Source organism: Camelus dromedarius, chromosome 14 (genome assembly GCF_036321535.1).
Source record: "Camelus dromedarius isolate mCamDro1 chromosome 14, mCamDro1.pat, whole genome shotgun sequence".
Classification (NCBI taxonomy): domain Eukaryota; kingdom Metazoa; phylum Chordata; class Mammalia; order Artiodactyla; family Camelidae; genus Camelus; species Camelus dromedarius.
The window spans coordinates 40,071,621-40,089,805 of record NC_087449.1 but is presented as its reverse complement, the minus strand read 5'-3'; the positions used below and the strand labels follow the sequence as shown (position 1 = coordinate 40,089,805).

The 18,185-nt window shown below is 48.0% G+C and overlaps 1 protein-coding gene across 3 annotated transcripts in view; it reads left to right on the top strand.

Annotated features, from left to right (window-relative positions):
* Nucleotides 1-16,017, top strand: part of CFAP57 (cilia and flagella associated protein 57) — a 54,240-nt gene extending 38,223 nt beyond the window's left edge. For 2 of the 3 annotated variants that reach the window (XM_031464954.2, XM_031464955.2), the window contains exons 19-23: nt 409-525; nt 1,842-1,976; nt 2,069-2,212; nt 9,121-9,253; nt 15,611-16,017. In XM_031464954.2, coding sequence (XP_031320814.1) covers nt 409-525; nt 1,842-1,976; nt 2,069-2,212; nt 9,121-9,253; nt 15,611-15,816 — 735 coding nt within the window. In that variant the 3' untranslated portion in view covers nt 15,817-16,017. Of the gene's footprint in view, nt 1-408; nt 526-1,841; nt 1,977-2,068; nt 2,213-9,120; nt 9,254-15,610 lie in introns of those variants that run through there. The other variant, XM_064493671.1, reaches the window with a different exon arrangement.
* The last annotated feature ends 2,168 nt before the right edge of the window (nt 16,018-18,185 follow it).

Here is an 18,185-nt window from a genome sequence, read left to right as displayed (position 1 = left end):
CAAAAAGAATCAGTTCTATATTTCTATGCCTGTGATAGCTGGCCAGCCCTTTCTAATGGATACATTCTTTCATTAGCTGTGCAAATATCCACACTTTTTTTTAACCTGCACTTTTTTAATTTTTGAAGAACTGCCATACTGTTTTCCATAACAGCTATACCAATTTACATTCCTGCAAACAATGCGTGAGGGTTCCCTTTTCTCCACATCCTCACCAACCCTTGTTATTTCTTGCCTTTTTGATAATAGCCTTTCTAATAGCGTGTGGTGACATCTCATTGTAGTTTTGATTTGCATTTCCCTAATAATTAGTGACACTGACCGTCTTTTCACGTGCCTGTTGGCCATCTGTATGTCTTCTGTGGTTTACTTTCTTATTCTTAACTCTTTCCCCCTTGTTCTCTACAGATGGAAGCTGAGCTGGAGCATTTCCATAAGCAGAACACGCAGCTGGAGCTGAACATCACAGAATTATGGCAGAAACTAAGAGCCACCGATCAGGAGATGCGCAGAGAGAGACAGAAGGTGTGAGGATTTTCAGGCTCCCGGATTCAGGAGCTGGCACCTGCCTGCAACAGGCAGCTGGCTTCCCAGAGACAGAGCCAGACCACTGCTAAGATACATTCCCATTTTAAACCGCATTCTTTACTTGCTCACAGCCCTACCCTGTTTCAGGCCCACGTAAACTTACATGGCTGAATCCATCTGAGACGATACAGTGACTTTGGGTAAAGTGATCATGGAGGTGGGAAGCCAGTTTTATAAGGATGCTCACAACACTGGCTTGTTTGGCCTGGGAAGAAACATGCTCAGAGATCATTTGTAGTTGGTGGTTAAAGGCCTTGACCACCAGAACAGCTTTGGGCTGGGAGGACCTCAGAGATCACCTGTTCCAGTCTCTCCCTGTGATAAACAAGGAGAGCAAGGTCAGAGAGATTGGGAGCTTAGAGACTTCACCCAGCACCCATAGCTAGGAAGCACATGCAGAGCCAGTGCTAGGAGCCTAGTCTTCTGGTCCTGGGCCAGGAATTGGCTGCACCCTCACACCCTGGCACAGGGTACCTCATAATGATGGTGGAATCAGATTGAATTTTCCCATCTCCCACAGGAAGCACTGACTGTGTACTAGGTAACACTAGAAGCTGCAGAGCTATATCAACGTGAACTGACACAGACCCTGCCCCTCACAGACCAAAGAGGTTGATGGGTGATCTGTGGCATGTGCATAATAATATAAGGCAAGGCGGGAAGTTAGAGAATATGAAGAAAGGACTATGGGAGCAAAGATAAAGGAGAGGCTCTCTAGGCCAGGCATAGAGGAAGATGGATGTCAGAGAAAGCATGATGGAAGAAGGTGACTGTAGCCCCAGTTTGCAGATGACCCAGTCTGCCCAGTTTTGTCATCATCTTCCCTACCTACTCACAGCAGCCCTCAGCAGGGAGAAACACTGGATAAGCTAATTAGGGGGCGTGGAAGCCCTGGCCCACGGATCTGCAAGAGAGAATCGATACTCTCCATCTTGGCTCAAAGAGGAGTAGGGTGACCACCTGCACCTCCGTTAGTCTTTTAAGACCTGTGGTCCCAAAAGGAATCCAGAGCCGATAAAGGAATCAGTGTGTGCAGCCTCTTAAAGATGAAGCTGTTCAGGCCAGGGGCACAGGAGTTTTAAGTGCCTCCACCGCTGGGCTGTGTGTCCATCCAGGTCTCTGGGCCCCGTGTGGCCCTTGGCAGTCAACTATAAGTCCCAGATGGGGTGTCCCTTGTCCCTTTCTGCATGAGGCTGCAGCCTCTGCCCCTGTAGAATCCCTACTGGGCCAGAAGTCAATGCCTCTGGTTGCAGGAGCGGGACTTGGAGGCGCTGGTGAAACGGTTTAAGACGGACCTTCACAACTGCGTGGCGTATATCCAGGAGCCCCGGCTGCTGAAGGAGAAGGTCCGCGCACTCTTTGAGAAGTACGTGCAGCGGGCAGACATGGTGAGCTCTGCCTCCTCTTCCCACCCTCCCCCGCCCTCCCCTGCCTTCCGGGGTCTCCCCTCCCTCACAGCCAGACCCTCCTGCCCCATCAGGTGGAGATCGCAGGGCTGAACTCGGACCTGCAGCAGGAGTACGCCCGTCAGCGGGAGCACCTGGAGAGGAACCTGGCCACCCTCAAGAAAAAGGTGGTCAAGGAGAGTGAGCTGCACCATACGGATTATGTCCGCATCATGCAGGTAACTGTGCATGCCCCTCAGCTCCCTCAGAGGCTGAGCCATCGAGATGAGAGAGCCTGCTGAGGGAGGGCCCTTCCACGGCCATCTGTCCTCAGAGCTCCCCAAATGTCCAAGGGACTCACTAGCTTTCCCCACAGCTTCCTCTCTGACGTCCCTCCTCTGACCTCTGAGCTTGTCCTGGCTGTGACCATGGCCCAGAGCCCCACCCCAGAGGCTCCCTAGGCACATCCTTGCCCACCTCTGCCCCACCGGTGCCCGCTCACTTCCGCCCCGTTTCACTTCACCAGGCAACTGTTCCTTTTTTCCAGCTCATCTTCACCCAAAGCACTCCTGTGTCCTGCCTCACCCCGCTCCTTGACCCCTGGCCCCTCGGGGCCTTCGCCCATGTGACCTTAGCTCTCCGAGTCCCTCTCTTCTCTCCCCTCTCCTCTGCTTCCAACTCTTATTTACTTTGTTGTGCTGCTTTTTCATCTGCTACCTGCATCACATGGCCCCTGCTGGCCGAGTTCTCTCCTCTGAACATGCCTGTCTCCTCCCACCTCTTCTGACTTTTCTGGTGCCTCAGGTCCCTACTCTTATCTCCTGGATCCAGCGCTAACCACACCCTCCCTAAGAGTTGGTCTCCCTGTGATTTAATGAGCTCCCCACTCCCAGGATCTGTGGTAGAGCATGTTCAGAAAGCCTGACCCCATTACTGCCACCTCCACGTACGCTCGTTATCAGGACTGCCGGTCGGAATTCTTCCGCCACTGCTGTTTGGCTATCAGTATCATCTGAGGCAGTTAATGTGAATTAATATCAAAAGAGAACATCAGAATCATGTTTATAAGGCACATACCTTTCAATGTTCATATTTCTTTAATGCCATAATTAAAATGCCAGAAAGGGGATGGGCTGCAGTCAGATTGAAACAAACCCAGTTCCCAGGTTGGCCAGCGCATACACAGCTGGGCAGAGCACACTGCAAGTCAGGCCAGGGACAAGCACGGTAGGTTTTATGCCAGCTTACAACCAGCCCCTGCTTAAAGCAGCCCATGCCATCAAACCACGGCCCTGCTCCTGGGCCATGAAAGCAGCCAGAGGCCCAGAGATAGGAGTAGATCCAATCAGCAGGACCTTCAGGCACCAGCAGCTGATACACAGAGCAGTGCTAAGGGTCTGAGTGCCCCCAGGCATGGAGAGCCCCCCGAGGCACTGCAGGGCAGCGTGCTGTGACCAGAGCAACAGCAGGAGTGGTTATCAGCTGGTAACATTGCTGAGCTCTCATCTGTGACTTGCCACCAAAGCACAGGCCTGAGGGGTCCTCCAGAGGCTGGGTCCCTCTACCCCTGCCAAGCAGACACCCAAACCAAAAAGAAAGAGAGTGAAGACCACAGGCCAGGCATGAGATGGCTCGGGGCAGGCAGAAGGTCCTCTTTTGCTATCCCTGCCACCCATTCCCCAGAGGCCACATGCACACTTCTGCTGGGCCAGGGTGAGAGTCGGGGTAGAGGGAGCAGAGGAGACCCAAGCAGCCTTCTGCCCAGCCCTACCACTCCCTGATGGCTGGCAGAAAGAGCCACTGACAGGGAAATCCCCAGGAAGTGTTCGAGCAGCATTGTAAGCCTGTGTGCCAGGGAGCCCTGGGGATGAACAGACGTGCCGCAGACAACTGCAGGGGACCAGAGGGATCAGAGCGTGGGGCTCTGGGTCCCCAGCCCTCCCTCAACCAGGGAGACTCCTTGCTTATTACAGCGGGCTCTGTGTAAGATTTTGTTTGGAAGATTAAAAAAAAAACTTTCAAAACCACTGTTCTAGATAATAAAAATTGTTTCCTTCTTTGATCTCAAGGGCCATGCAAAGTGTAAGAGTGTGGCCCTGTCTCTGTACAGACCTGCTGTATCCTGCCTCCGGGGCGGGGTAGGGGTGAGCGTAAACAAATGAACAGAACAGAGGAATCAGCTGCACTGGGTCACTGGCCTTCTCCAGGAGCCACCTTCCTGTCTGTAAGAGGGGAAGAAAACAGCAACCTCAGTTACTGGGAGGATTGAATGAGATAAGGCATTAGGCACTGGCCCCATCCAGAATAGGTGTTCAAATAATGCTAGCCCTTTCCCTTCTTCCAAGCAAAAGGCTTATTTAAGAACCAAGGCAAAATCCAGTAGGAGGGCCTGGAAGGCCATCACAGCGCGGACTGGGGGAGCCTGTGGGCTGGGGGCATGTGAGGGGGGCCAGTACAGCTGGTCACAGACTCCCTACCCCTGGCCTGGGTGCCTGATGCATTGGGATGTGTCTGTGAGGAGCTGCATCTGTAGGTTCCAAGGCTCTGACACTTAAGGGTCTCAGGAGGTAGAGGAAGGCTGGGCAGACCTGGTGCCTGAGAGAAGCTCACTAGGAAACACAGAGAACGAGGTCACTGTCTCATTCCTCATTTGTGTGTTCAGACAGGAGCACTGGGCCTTCTCGTTCCTCCTCCAGCATGCTGGAGATCAGACGTGAAAACACGAGCTGCTATGGAATGCAGACATCCAGGACAGATGCCCGACTAATTCAGGACACATATTTTGCGGGTTTGGGGCACGCTGAGTGCTGAGCTGGCCATGGAGGGTTCCAGGATGAATGTGGTAGCTTGCCTGCCCTCAGGAAGATCATCTAGGGCTGAGCCAACGTGAGCCAGACACAAAAATAATCACTGCTCCATACGTGGCATCCAGTGCCGTGCGCTCACGGAGAGGGGTGGGCTTCAGTCAGGGTGTGGCATTTGAGCTGGGCCTTGAAGTGTAAGCCGAGGGGTCAGGGAGCAGATTGGGGGAGAGTCTTCCAAGCAGAGGACACAACCTGAGGACAGTCAGAGAAGACCGAGGCCTGTAGGGTGCTTGGGGACATGGAAATCCACAAACCTTTCTTAGGTAGGTAGGGGTGTTGCGTGCTCTGGAAAGGTTGCCTCAATCGGCAGGGTGGGAAGTCCGGCGGGGAGAGGCAGGTGGCAGGAAGACCCTTCAGAAGATGACTGCCGTGTCAAAGGGAGAGGACAAGGCCTTGGAAGGGAAGAGTTGTGACATCAGAAGACGTTTCCGAGGAGAGATGGTGGATGGAAATGTGAGCTTAGACATGAGAGGAAGGCTGAAAGAGGAGCGGAGAGATGGTTCATTTGTGCAGCCGGGCAAATGGCGATCCCACCAAGACACCATTGACGCCGGGCTCCCAAGGGACCGGAATAAATCTGTCACCTGCTTTTTCCAGGCTAACCGGACACTGCTCTGTTCTTCAAGGTGCCAACTCAAGGCAGGACAGTAGGGGGTGCTAGTGGCATTTCCTCTCTCTGGGCCCTTCTCCCTCTGAGTCTGAAGTTCTGTCAGTCGCTTCCCAGCTGGGCTGCCTAGGGTTGCCCCCAACCAAAGACAGTCCTCGACAGCCTGGCATAGCCTCTTTGTTTAGAAGGCTTTCTATATAAATAGATCTTAGCTTCACACATCCCAAGACCTGGCACTTGATGGACCCAGGTCAGATTTTCCCAGCCACAGAGGAGCTGGGAGGGGGTCTGGAGGAATAGAGGGGCTTTTGTAAGCCATCCTGCCCCAGGAGGGATCAGGAGCAGAAGGCTCAGCAAACCTGTTGCATTCACGTTTGAAATTCACAGAACTCCCCAAGGCAGTACGGTTGACCTCAGTATGACCTCTGGACTCCCCAGAACATAGACCACCCCAGAACGCCCTGTTAAGGGAGCCCTACTTGTACTTTTGAGGGGCCTCCTTGGCCTTCACACTGTGAGAGGTATTGGGATGGAGGTGACATCCACACGAGGTGAGAAAGCAGAGTCTGGGAGGCAGCAGCCATTGAGGAATCCAGGCACATGGAGGCAGACACAGCCAGATCTGAATCCCAGCTCTACCACTTTTGCCCAGCCTCGGTGCCCTCATATGGAACTGAGAGTGATAACACCTTCCCTGGAAGGCTGCGGCAGGAACTCAGCAGGGTCAGGTAAGCCAAATGTTTGATATGATGCAGGAATCCAGTCAGCCCTTGAAGTTATTATCTTGTCATTATCATCATCCGTCATTTAGTGCCTCAGATCCTGCTTGCTCCCTCTCGGCTCTGGGCCTGGAACAGTCGTCCCTGTCCCCTGCATCCACGGGGAGCCCTCCCCACGCCATTGAGCACCCCCTTCACGTGCGTGGCTTCTCTCTGCACCGGATCCAAGCTGGTCCTCCCGCGTCTGGCACAATAAGTGCCTAATAGGCTTGCAGGAGCTCGTTCTTGGGTGATTTTCATGAACCAATGAACAGAACAGAGGAATTGGGCTGCGCTGAGTCGTGGGCCTCAGTCACACTCTAGTGAGGACGGGGCCGTGTTCTGGAGACCCATTTAGGTGGCCAGCCTCGTGCAGTTGTCCAAGGCTGTACCAGGAGCCAGAAGCCCCAACCACGGTGACAGGGTTGTCAGGGTGGAGGAAACGGCAGGGGCTCCACTGGGGGCCGTACAGCAGTAGAGGGGAGAGATGCTGAGAGCTGCTTATAGATGAACACGAGATTCAGTTCAGACACAAAGTCAACAGGACTCCATGACAAAATGAATGGAGATGGACAAGGAAGAAGTACCTAAAGATGTTTCTGGAGAGAAATGTGGAAATGGTACTGTCAGTCTCTAATCTATTAGTATTACTTTATCTAATGAGTCAGGGGGACGTGAAGCTAAGTGACGCCAACTAAAAGGAGGCATGGAGAGCCCCTAAGCGAGCTGGTGTGCCCTTGAGCTCCCTGTGGCTCTCCTAAGACTCCCTTCTGTCTGGCCTCCCCTGCTCGGCCTTCACCCCCTGGTTTGCAGTTTCCTCCCTGGAAGACTCTTGTCTTGTTCAGCTGGTAGCCACTGTATTAGTTATTCATTTGCTTATCTCTTTCACAAATATTTATTGAGCACCTCTTACAGGCAAGGCAGAGTCCAAGGTCTTAAAACCCAATAAATACATATTTAATTGATGGTGTCATGTTATAAAGTCAGCATGGAGAAGTTCTAGATGGGAGGAAACAGAGCATCTGGGAAGGAAATTTGGGAGGTGCATCACCAAGGCCTGGGCTGGTTAGATGGGTGAAAAGTCAGAAGGAGAAGATCTGCTGACTTTATAGAAAACTAGGCACAAAAGCCAGCCTGAAAGCAAGGGAGTGGCAGTAACTGCGCATCTCCTCCAAGGGGGAGAACGTTTGCTTTTTTAATGAGGAATAGTGAAATTGAGTGGTACGCTGAAAATCTGAAGGTATATCTGACCCGCTTAGATAAACACGCTCCGGAGGGAAGGGCTGTCAGGGGGTCTCCAGTTCATATCTTGTAACAGAAAAGGCTTGTCACGCTCGCTGGCATTAGTGCTCAGAATCAAACTGTTCTCTGGGCTCAGACGCCACACTCACGACTCTGCAGAGAGTGCCCCAAGTGGAAGCACAGCCTGTTTCTAGCACAGACCCATCTTACACGGATTTGACCAGTGTTTGCCCTTGTTGGTGCTCAGACCCCCGAGGGTCCGACCCCGCGACATCTCCAGGGAGCTGGTCAGAAATGCAGAATCTCAGGAGCAGCTCCAGACCTGCTGCGTCAGAAGCCACGTTCAACAGGATCCTCAGGTGACTGGTGTGCACGGTCACAGGAGAGGTGCTGAGGGGGACAACCTGAGTACGGGGGCCATGTGGTCTAAGAACAGAGTGGCCTGGCCCGCAGTGACGGGGTCGCCTCCGTGGAGCCTCCCTCGGTGCCCTTGTGCTGAGTGTGAAACGGAAGGCAGCGGCCTGACCACTTGGTCCCAGAGTGCAGGGCCCCTCCGCCTGGCCTCCAGCGGGCTCTGCCCCGCACTCGGCTCCTCTCCCTCCGCGTGCCAGTGACACCGAACTGCTGCAGGTCACCCCCACGCACCAGCCAGGTCGTTCTGTGCCTTCTCCTGCTGTTCCAGTTGTCTGGGGCCCCCTTTCCCCTCTCCTTGGTAACTCCATCAAGCCTCAGCCCAGGGGTCCAATCCTAGGAATCCACTCTGGTCACTCAGGCCGGGCTAAGTGTCTTTCCTCTGTCTTGCCCCACTCCTCCATCCCTGCAAGGTAGCCACCCCACTAAACTGTACCCAGATCCCTCACTAAACCCTAAACTCCTCACAGGCAGAGGCCAGGTCTTACCTTCTGTACACAAACCTCAGGATCAGCACCGTGCCTGGAACATAGTAACACGCAATACAAACTGAGAGCATGGATGAATGGATACTTGTCAAACACTAACAAGAGAAGTGAACTTGCAATGGGTGTAGCAAATGCTAATTATCCATCTACTTTTCTGCATTCCTCACTAAACAGTGTGCTGCTGAGGGCAGAACGCATGTCTTCTTTCTGTCTGTATCCCAGGGATGTAGCAGATACCATGTAAATGTAAATACCAACATATAAATACCAACAAATGAATGGGGGAAAACCAATGAAGTATAGCCCAGCACGTAAGAGCTCAGAGCTATGGACCAGACTGGGTCAGAATCCTGGCTCTGTCACTTACTATCTGTGTGATTTTGGGTAAGTTACATAACCTCTCTGTGCCTCAGTTTTCTCTCCTGTAAAACTGTGGTTGTAACAGAATCTACCATAGAGTAATTATGATACTTCAATGCATTAAGTTCATAAATAGTGCTTAGAAAAATATTGCTGTTGCTTCTGATGGATAGAGGCTGGATGGATGGGAATGGTGCACACTGTCTGTATCTTACGTTGCCAGAGTCCACCTGAAGGTGTCGGCTGGCAGCCGAAGGGGCTGATCCATGAGCCAGGATAAAGATTCACACCACAGGAGGAACCAGAGACTTAATCTGGGTCCGGGGCCAACCCTGACCATTCCCCACACCCTCAGCCCCAAGCAAGGGCGAGTTCTGTGCCCATTTATACTCACTCTCTCCTCTTTCTTTCCTACAGGAAAATGTCTCCCTAATCAAGGAGATTAATGAGCTCCGCAGAGAGCTGAAGTTCACCCGCTCCCAAGTCTATGACCTTGAAGCAGCTCTGAAACTGACCAAGAAAATCCAACCACAAGACGTTCCAGAGACAGGTAATGTCATCAGGGGTCAAGAAACATGGGCATTGGGATCCAGGGACCAACGGCAGCCACGAGCAGGTCTCCCTTTGGCTTCCCAAGCTGTTTCCTCCTGTATCAGGTTACATCCATCCCACGACTTTCTGGGCACCTCTCCATGCCACACACCTGCTCTCCAAAGGATTTATGAGGACCCTACCTCATTCAAATACTTGCAAATCCAAAATCCTGGGGGTTAGCTAAGGTTTCAGAATTCAGAATCTTTCAGGTCTTAGGAAGAACATACTTTGTATACTGTATATTATATAACAGCCCTAGAGGAGTCTGAGGCAGTGCCTTGAAATCAAACACATTAGTATTTCTGTGGTGAAACATATGGATATTCACACTAAACTTCATGAATTTAAAAATGCTTTCCATTTTTGGAGCTTTTTGCATTTTACGACTGTGGATCTGTACAATTAAAATGAAGGTGCAGAGGCTGTGGAGAAAGGGGAACCCTCCTACACTGCTGGTGGGAATGCAGTTTGGTGCAGCCACTATGGAAAACAGTGTGGAGATTCCTCAAAAGACTAGGAATAGACTTACCATATGACCTAGGAATCCCACTCCTGGGCTTGTATCCAGAAGGAAATCTACTTCAGGATGACACCTGCACCCCAATGTTCATAGCAGCACTATTTACAATAGCCAAGACATGGAAACAGCCTAAATGTCCATCAACGGGTGACTGGATAAAGAAGATGTGGTATATTTATACAATGGAATACTACTCAGCCATAAAAACCGACAACATAATGCCATTTGCAGCAACATGGATGCTCCTGGAGAATGTCATTCTAAGTGAAGTAAGCCAGAAAGAGAAAGAAAAATACCATATGAGATTGCTCATATGTGGAATCTAAAAAACAAAAACAAAAACAAACAAACAAACAAAAACAAAGCGTAAATACAGGACAGAAATAGACTCACAGACAGAGAATACAGACTTGTGGTTACCAGGGGGGTGGAGGGTGGGAAGGGATAGACTGGGATTTCAAAGTTGTAGAATAGATAAACAAGATTACACTGTATAGCACAGGGAAATATACACAAAATGTTATGATAACTCACAGAGAAAAAAATGTGACAATGAGTGTGTATATGTCCATGAATGACTGAAAAATTGTGCTGAACACTGGAATTTGACACAACATTGTAAAATGATTATAAATCAATAAAAAAAGTTAAAAAAAAATGAAACCAGTGGAAAAGAAAAAGAAAAAAAAAGAAAAAAAGAAAATGAAGGCAAAAAAAAAAAAAAGGATCAGAAACTATTTAAAGGCAGAGAGGAAATAACTCCATTAAAAAATATTAAATTAGTTACTGCAGTTACATTGTAAAGTTCCTCTGAATTTCTAACAGCCAACAAAAAGGCAACAAATGTGATAGTTTACATAGCTCTCATGTGGAGAAAGGAACTTTTTTTTTTCTGGAGAAACACACCTTTCCCTGGCATTAAATTCTATGAGAAACTTAACACATGAATCCTTACAAAAGGGAGGTTGAACAGCATAATTGACAGTCTTTAACTGTAGGTTTTCAGACAATAAAAGACTTTCTTCAGGTGTCCCTTTCTTATCTGGACAGTCAATAAAAACCCAGTGTATAAGGTACTACTGTGGAAAATTAAGCCAACGTAGTTCAAGTATTTCGTTTCCTGGTGGTTTAAATTCAGGAATAAAGCTTAGAAACCTTGATGAACTGAAATAGTTCACGGCTGCGGACTGGGTCTTTCAAATACCAGTCTCCTCATGTCCTGTGGTTATGCAAGATATTATCATGGGGGGGAGGGTGGCAGAAGGATACACAGAAACTCTCCATGCCCTTTTCGTAACTGCTTGTGAGTCTTAAACTATTACAAAGTTATATATAGAGAGAATTGTTGTCTCATATGCCATTTTCCTTAGAGAAGTGAAGTTGAAACGTGGGACTCCGAGTAGTGCCTCAATTGGCAGGATTAGCTCTAAAGAACTGACTTCGGAGCACAGCATGTGTTGTAAAGACTGAGAATTTGGCTTCTTGGAGGTGACGCCATCTTCAGTTGGAGGTGAAGCATAGATGTGTCTGTGAACAATCGCAAAACTTCTCTTTTAAAAAGATTTCATTTATGTCCAAGCACCCTAGCAAATAGTCTGCCAAGACCTCCCCAGGATGCTGTATGATATAGCCAGGTTCTTCTTATTCTGGAGATGGAAATTTCAGACGTATACAAAAACTGAGAGGAAAGTCTAACAAATTCCCATGAATCCATTCCCCACATTGAGCAAATATCAACACCTGTCACTCGCTTCATCTGTATCCTCACCTCCTCTGCTTATTTCCTCCCACACCCACAGTAGATCATTTTGATGCAAACCAAACATCATGTCATTTGTGTGATCTAGTTTTTCTCAAGGGGAGATTTTAATCTGTAACAGCTGAAGACAGGTATTACCCAGCATCTGCCTTGATTGTGAAATATGGGACGCAGCAGAGGCAGAGCTAAGTGGGAAGTTTATAGCAATACAGGCCTTCCTCAAAAAAGAAGAACAATCTCAAATAAACAATCTAACCTACCAGTTAAAAGAAGTAGAAAAAGAAGAGCAAAAACCCCAAAAGTCAGCAGAAGGAAGGAAATAATTAATATCAGGGAGGAAATAAATAAAATAGAGATTAAAAAAAATAGAAAAAAAATCAATCAAACCAAAAGTTGATTTTTTTGAAAGAGTAAATAAAATTGAATTCTGATTTTGAATGTAGGGCCACCAAAAAAAAGTTAGCCCAAAATATACATTCCCAAGTTGTTTAAAATTGACAAGTTTAGTTGGTTTTTAAGAATTCTTTATCTGAACAGGAGAGGTTGCCATCCCAAACCACTATTTTAGTTTTAGCAGCATTTATATTAAGTCATTCCCACAACAGTTATCCAACAGGCCTAAAAGACACACCTGCCTGTTTTTCAGTTATTAAAATCATATCATTAGAACTTCTAATTAAAGATGGCTAATTGAAAACCTACTAAAATGGCATAAATAAACCAAAGGAAACACAAAAGGAAACAAGAGACAAAAAATTTTGCAGGCTGAAAAACAGATAGATGAGTGGTAACTGACTTCATAGACCTGAGAACCCGGAACCCTAAGCCAGAAGTGGGGAACCTAGAAGAAACCTGATGAACCCCTAAAAGTCTCAGGAATTAGCAAAAGCAGATATCTCTGGAAGTGGGGGTGAAGGTGGGGCTGAAAGCAAGAGAGGGAGCCTTTAAGAAGCTGTTAGATTCACTAGTATCCAATACAGTGGTTAAAAATAGACCCGTTAGGTCCATCATCATGAAATTCTAGAACACCAGAGTACAAAGAAAAAAAAATTCCAATTGCAGGATATAAAATCAGCACACAAAAGTCAGTTGCATTTTTATACACTAACAATGAATAATTTGAAAAGGAAATTAAGAAAACAATTCTATTTACAATAGCATCAAGAAGAATAAAATACTTAGGAATAAACTGACGGAGGAGGTGAAGGACTACTGGTACACCGAAAACTACACAACACCACTGAAAGAAACTGAAGAACACACCAGCAAAAGGATAGACAGCTCATGTTCATGGGCTGAAAGACTTATTATTAAGATGTCAATACTACCCAAAGTGATCTACAGAGTCAATGAAATCTCTATCAAAATCCCAAGGACATTTTTTGCAGAAATAGCAAATCCATTCTGAAATTCACTGGGAGTCTCAAGCTACCCCAAATAGCCCAAAAAACTCTTGAAAAAGAACAAAGTTGGAGACCTCACACTTCCTGATTTCAAATTTTACAGCAAAGCTATAGTAATCAGAACAGTGTGGTGCTGGCATAAAGATAGGCATATAGACCAACAGAATAGAACAGAGAGCCCAGATATGAATGCTCACATATAATGGTCTAATGATTTCTATCATGGGTGCCAAGACCATTTCAATGAGGAAAGGACAAGCTTTTTAATAAATGGTGCTGGAAAAACTGGATATCTCCATGCAAAGAAATGACGTTGGACCCTTATCTTACATTATATACAAAATTTAACCCAAAATGGACCAAAGACTGAAACAGAAGAGCTAAAACTATAAAACTTGTACAAGAAAATATAGGGGGAAATTTTCATATTGGATTTGGCAATGATTTCTCAGATCTGACATCAATAGCACAGCCAAAAAAAAAAGGAAAATAGATAAATTGGACTACATCCAAATTTAAAGCTTCTGTGCATCAAAGAACATTATCAACAAGCATGAAAAGGCAACCCATGGAATAGGAGAAAATATTGGAAAATCACATATCTTATAAAGGGTTGGCATCCAGAATATATAAAGAACTACAACTGAACAACAACCAAAAAAAAGGACTTGAATAGACACTTCTCCAAAGAAGATACACAGATGGCCAACAAGCACATGAAAAATGCTTGTCATTACTAACAATTAGGGAAATGAAATCAAAACCACAGTGATATACTACCTTATACTCTTTAGGACGGCTAAAAAATATAAAAATAAACTATAAAAATAAACCAGACCAAAAAGAAAACAGAACAAAACCCAGAAAATAACAAATGTTGGCAAAGACCTGGAGAAATTGGAACCTTGGTGCACTGTTGATCAGAATGTAAAATGATATAGCCACTATGGGAAACCCAACATGTAAGCTGTTTCCTCAAAAAATTAAAAATAGAATTACCATATCAACCAGAAATTTCACTTCTGGGTTTATACCCAAAAGAATTGAAAGCAGGGTCTCAAAGAGATTCTTGTACACCCATGTTCAGAGCAGCATTGTTCACAGTAGCCAATAGATGGAAGCAACCCATATTTCCATCAATGGATGAGTGGATAAACAAAATGTAGCATATACATGCAATGCAATGTCATTCAACCTTAAAAAGGAAGGAAATTCTGACATACAACATAGATGAACCTTGAGGACGTTATGCTAAGTGATATAAACCAGTCACAAAAGGATAAATACCATACAATTCCACTTATCTGAGGTACCTAGAGCAGTCGGGTTCATAGAGACAGAAAGCAAAGTGGTGGCTTCCAGGGGCTGGCCAGAGGGATAACCAAGAGTCGTTGTTTAATGGGTGTGAAGTTTGAGTTTTTCAGGATAAGAGGCATTTTGAAGATTGGTTGCACAACAATGTGAATGTACTTAACACTATTAAACCATACTCTTAAAAATGGTTAAGATGGCAAGTTTTATGTTATATAGATTTTACCACAATTTTTTAAAAAGCTGGGGAGAGGAGTTGGAGTACAGATCGAAGTTCCTAAGTGCTACTTTGGGGAATGAGAGTCTGCTGACTATAGACATAAAGTCCGTCTGGTGTTGGAAGCCAAGAACTTGAAGCTCATGCATTACCTTCTTCAGTAGCACGCAGCAGGCCAGATGTAAAAGGGGAGACCCTGGATGGTTGGATTATCTCAGGTTTGGGCTGTGCAGCGTGCTTGGGGCAGAGGGACGAGGCCTCTTGAATACCAAGGGTGCTGTAGAGAAGACGATGGGAAAAACTCACTGTGGGTCTAACTGGACAGAAAAGGGAGTGAAGCTAAAAGGAACCCATTTGGAGTCATCCAGGAAGATGAGGTCCAAGTTCAATTAAAGAGGAGGTGTCCTGGGCACATGGCAGTCAAAGAGGTCATAATGGGAGAGTGGAGCGCGAGGAGGGAGGGGAGGGCACAGACTGGGTGCTGAGCTGACCTGGAGGCCAAGCTCATTAATGCTGAGAATTCAGCTTTGTGAGGCCAGGGAGTGGGAGGAGACACAGACCCCCATGGACACCAGCATTGCCCAGGTCGATGCAGCACCTGAGACGGGAGGATGGCTGAGAGTCCAGGGGGTCAGTCCTGGAGGAACATGAGTGAGTGGCCACACCAGGAGGGCTGGAGAGGGGTCTCCAGGAGCAGGGTTTAGGTAAGGAGAACTGGTGGTTTGAGGGGGCCAACCTAGGTCAACTGGTGAGTGCCGCCCTGTTGGGGTGTGGGGAATGGGAGAATGAGCAGCTCCCGCTGAAGGGCACCTCGGGGCAAGCAGACTGGGGAGCCCAGGAGAGGGGCCAGGCTGAGGTCATGCTTAACATTTGCCTTATACTCCGAATCATGTCTCTTCATGTCTCCTTCTCTGCCAAATAGTGAAATGGCTCATTCCTGTATCCCTAGCATCTGGGATGGAGTGTCTACCCCATTGTAGGTCCTCCATAAACCTGTGTGGGGGTGAGGGGTGGGAAGTAGGGAGGGAGGATAAGCTGGTTTCAAAAAAGCTTTGCAGCAGTCCAGTCACAGGTCCACGCTCGTCCTGCTCTGTCCCCTCCAGTGCCCAGAGAGGACATGCTTGGCATGTCTCCCACCATGAGACTGAAGGAGCAAGAAGAAACTGGGAGAATCATTGAAATGCAACGCCTGGAGATCCAGCGCCTCAGAGACCAGATCCAAGAGCAGGAGCAGGTCCCAGGGTTCCACCCCCTCGCTGGGATGCGGCTGCCTTCACTCCTTGGGTCAGAAGTGGCGCAGACCAAGTGACCCCCACCCCCAGGTGAGCCATCTCCAGCCACACCAGAAGAAGCACTGTGCTTCTGTCCCCAGACTGACTCTGGGCTGCAGCCCCTGCGGCACTGACCGCACCGGCCTCTCTCTCCTGCCCTGGGGACCTCGGGACATCGGCGGAGTAAAGGTGTTTGCCCACAACCACGTCTGGCTCTCTGCTTAGCCAGGGGTCCAAGGAGGCGGCAGGAAAAGGGCCCTGAGGGCGGGGGGCTCCTGCTGATCCAGAGCCACCGCTGTCAGCCCCTGTCCCCGGCACAGGGCTGCCCGTCCCTGCCGAGATCCCAGACCCCCTTTCCTCTCTGGGCCTCAAGGGCGAGGCTGCCTGCTGCTTCTGACCTGCCTTCTCTTCTGCCAGCCACATCAGGACCAGACAAAGCCTACTCTTATTACTTATGAAACATATGAGGTTTTCTGAGAATTTTTACTTCTGTGTGAAGATGAGAGTAAAACCACGAACACGGCAAAGTTAGCAGAGTTGCCCCACGTCTTCCGTTATCTGCAGACCCTGGAGCTAGGACCACAGGCAGAGCTCTGCCCTTATTTCTCTTACCTCCGAGCCACTCGAAGCTTGTCCCCCCTTGGTCTACAGGGCCTGGCCCTGCTCCTCTCTTGCATTTCTGGGGGACCTCTCTTCCTCTAAACCCTATACTGGGTGCCCCAGCCACATATACCAGGAAAAGTGGGCTTTTTACACACTAAAGAGCAAAAGAATAGAACCCAGATGTCCCCAACACCCTTCTAATACCCAAATAACAAATGTTTAAGCCTCCAGTCTCTGCTGGTCCCTGCCGATGGTCTTAACCCCGACATTGTCTCCAAGGCATCTCCCTAACTCCCCTAGTCTGCTTTATCCCAGCTCTGGGCACTGCTCTTGGGTTAGTTTTCCCACTGAGAGCTGAGGTAAGGCTGTCATGCTTGCCAAGGCTCTCCTGAAGTCTGGGACAACAAAGGAGACTCAGGGTGGAGGCCACAATGCAAAGTCTACATGGGACCCTCTCTCTTTAGCAACTCCCCACCCCCAGCCCCAGCCGACACCCTGTCACGGTAGCCAGCTTATCCCCTCCAGACCAGTGTGCACCCCAGCATGTCCTCTGCCCATTGTGGGGCTAGGCTCAAGAGCAGGGAGAAGTTTAGGCGCCCTCTGATTGACTCGACCACAAGGACAGCAGCCCGTTACACTGTCATGCTGAGTAGGCGGGCTCTTCTGAAACCCAGGCTTCTCCATTCCAAACCAGCTTCACCCTCTGCAGAGGAAACTGACTCGGAATGAGGTTGGGGAGGGCAGCAGGGCCAGATGGTGCAGAGCCCCAAAGGCCCATTACAGATACGGGACGTCTAGAGCCAGCACTAAGCCACCAGAGTCACTCCCAACCGCTTGCCAAGCTCTTGCCACAAAGGCCTCCTTTCAGTTCCTAGAAAAAGCAAAGTTCTTTCCTGTCTCTGGGTCTTTCCACATACTGTTTGCTCCACCTGAAATGCTCTCACCTCCACCCCTCACTCCATGAGCTGCTCTTCATCCTTCAGATGGTAGCTGAAATGTCACTTCTCAGAAGGACACTCCCTGACCCCTTCCACCCCCATCTAAATTACGCTTGCCATGTCGTTTTCCTTCCTAACCCTCACATAATGTATCCGTTGAGTTTGATGCTGCCTCTCCTACTAGGCTCTTAGTTCCATGCGGACAGGGGCTGTATGTGTTTTCAAAGTTCACTCAGGTATCCGGGTGGAACACAATAGTGGTCGCAGGGGGAGCGTTAGGAGGACACTGTGGCTGATCACATGTGTGAGGACAGATGCTGGGACCAAGATGGTGGCCACAGAGATGCAGAGAAGAGGGTTCTTGTGACTTAAGGGCTGGAGAGAGTTAGCTAAGCAAAGGGGGAGGGAGATGGTCCTGGGGAAGAAGGAACACACAAGGGAAACTGGGGCTCTTCCAAGGGTCAAAAGGAAATTCACTGTGTCTAGAATGTAGCAACATTCAAGTGACAGATTTTTCAACTTAAAAATTCCTTAGATACCTAGAGATTATCATATTTAATGATGTAAGTCAGAGAAATATATCACTTATATGGGGAATCTTGAAAAATGATACAAAGGAACTAATTTACAAAACGGAAATAAACTTACAGACATAGAAAACGAACTTACGGTTACCAAAGGGAAAGTAGGGGAGGGATAAATTAGTTTAGGAATAACATATACACACTACTATATATAATATAAACAATAAGGTCCTACTGTGTAGCATAGAAAACTGTATTCAATACCTGTAATAACTTATAATGGAAAAGAATCTGAAAAAGAATATATATACAAACATGTATAACTGAATCCCTTTGCTGTTC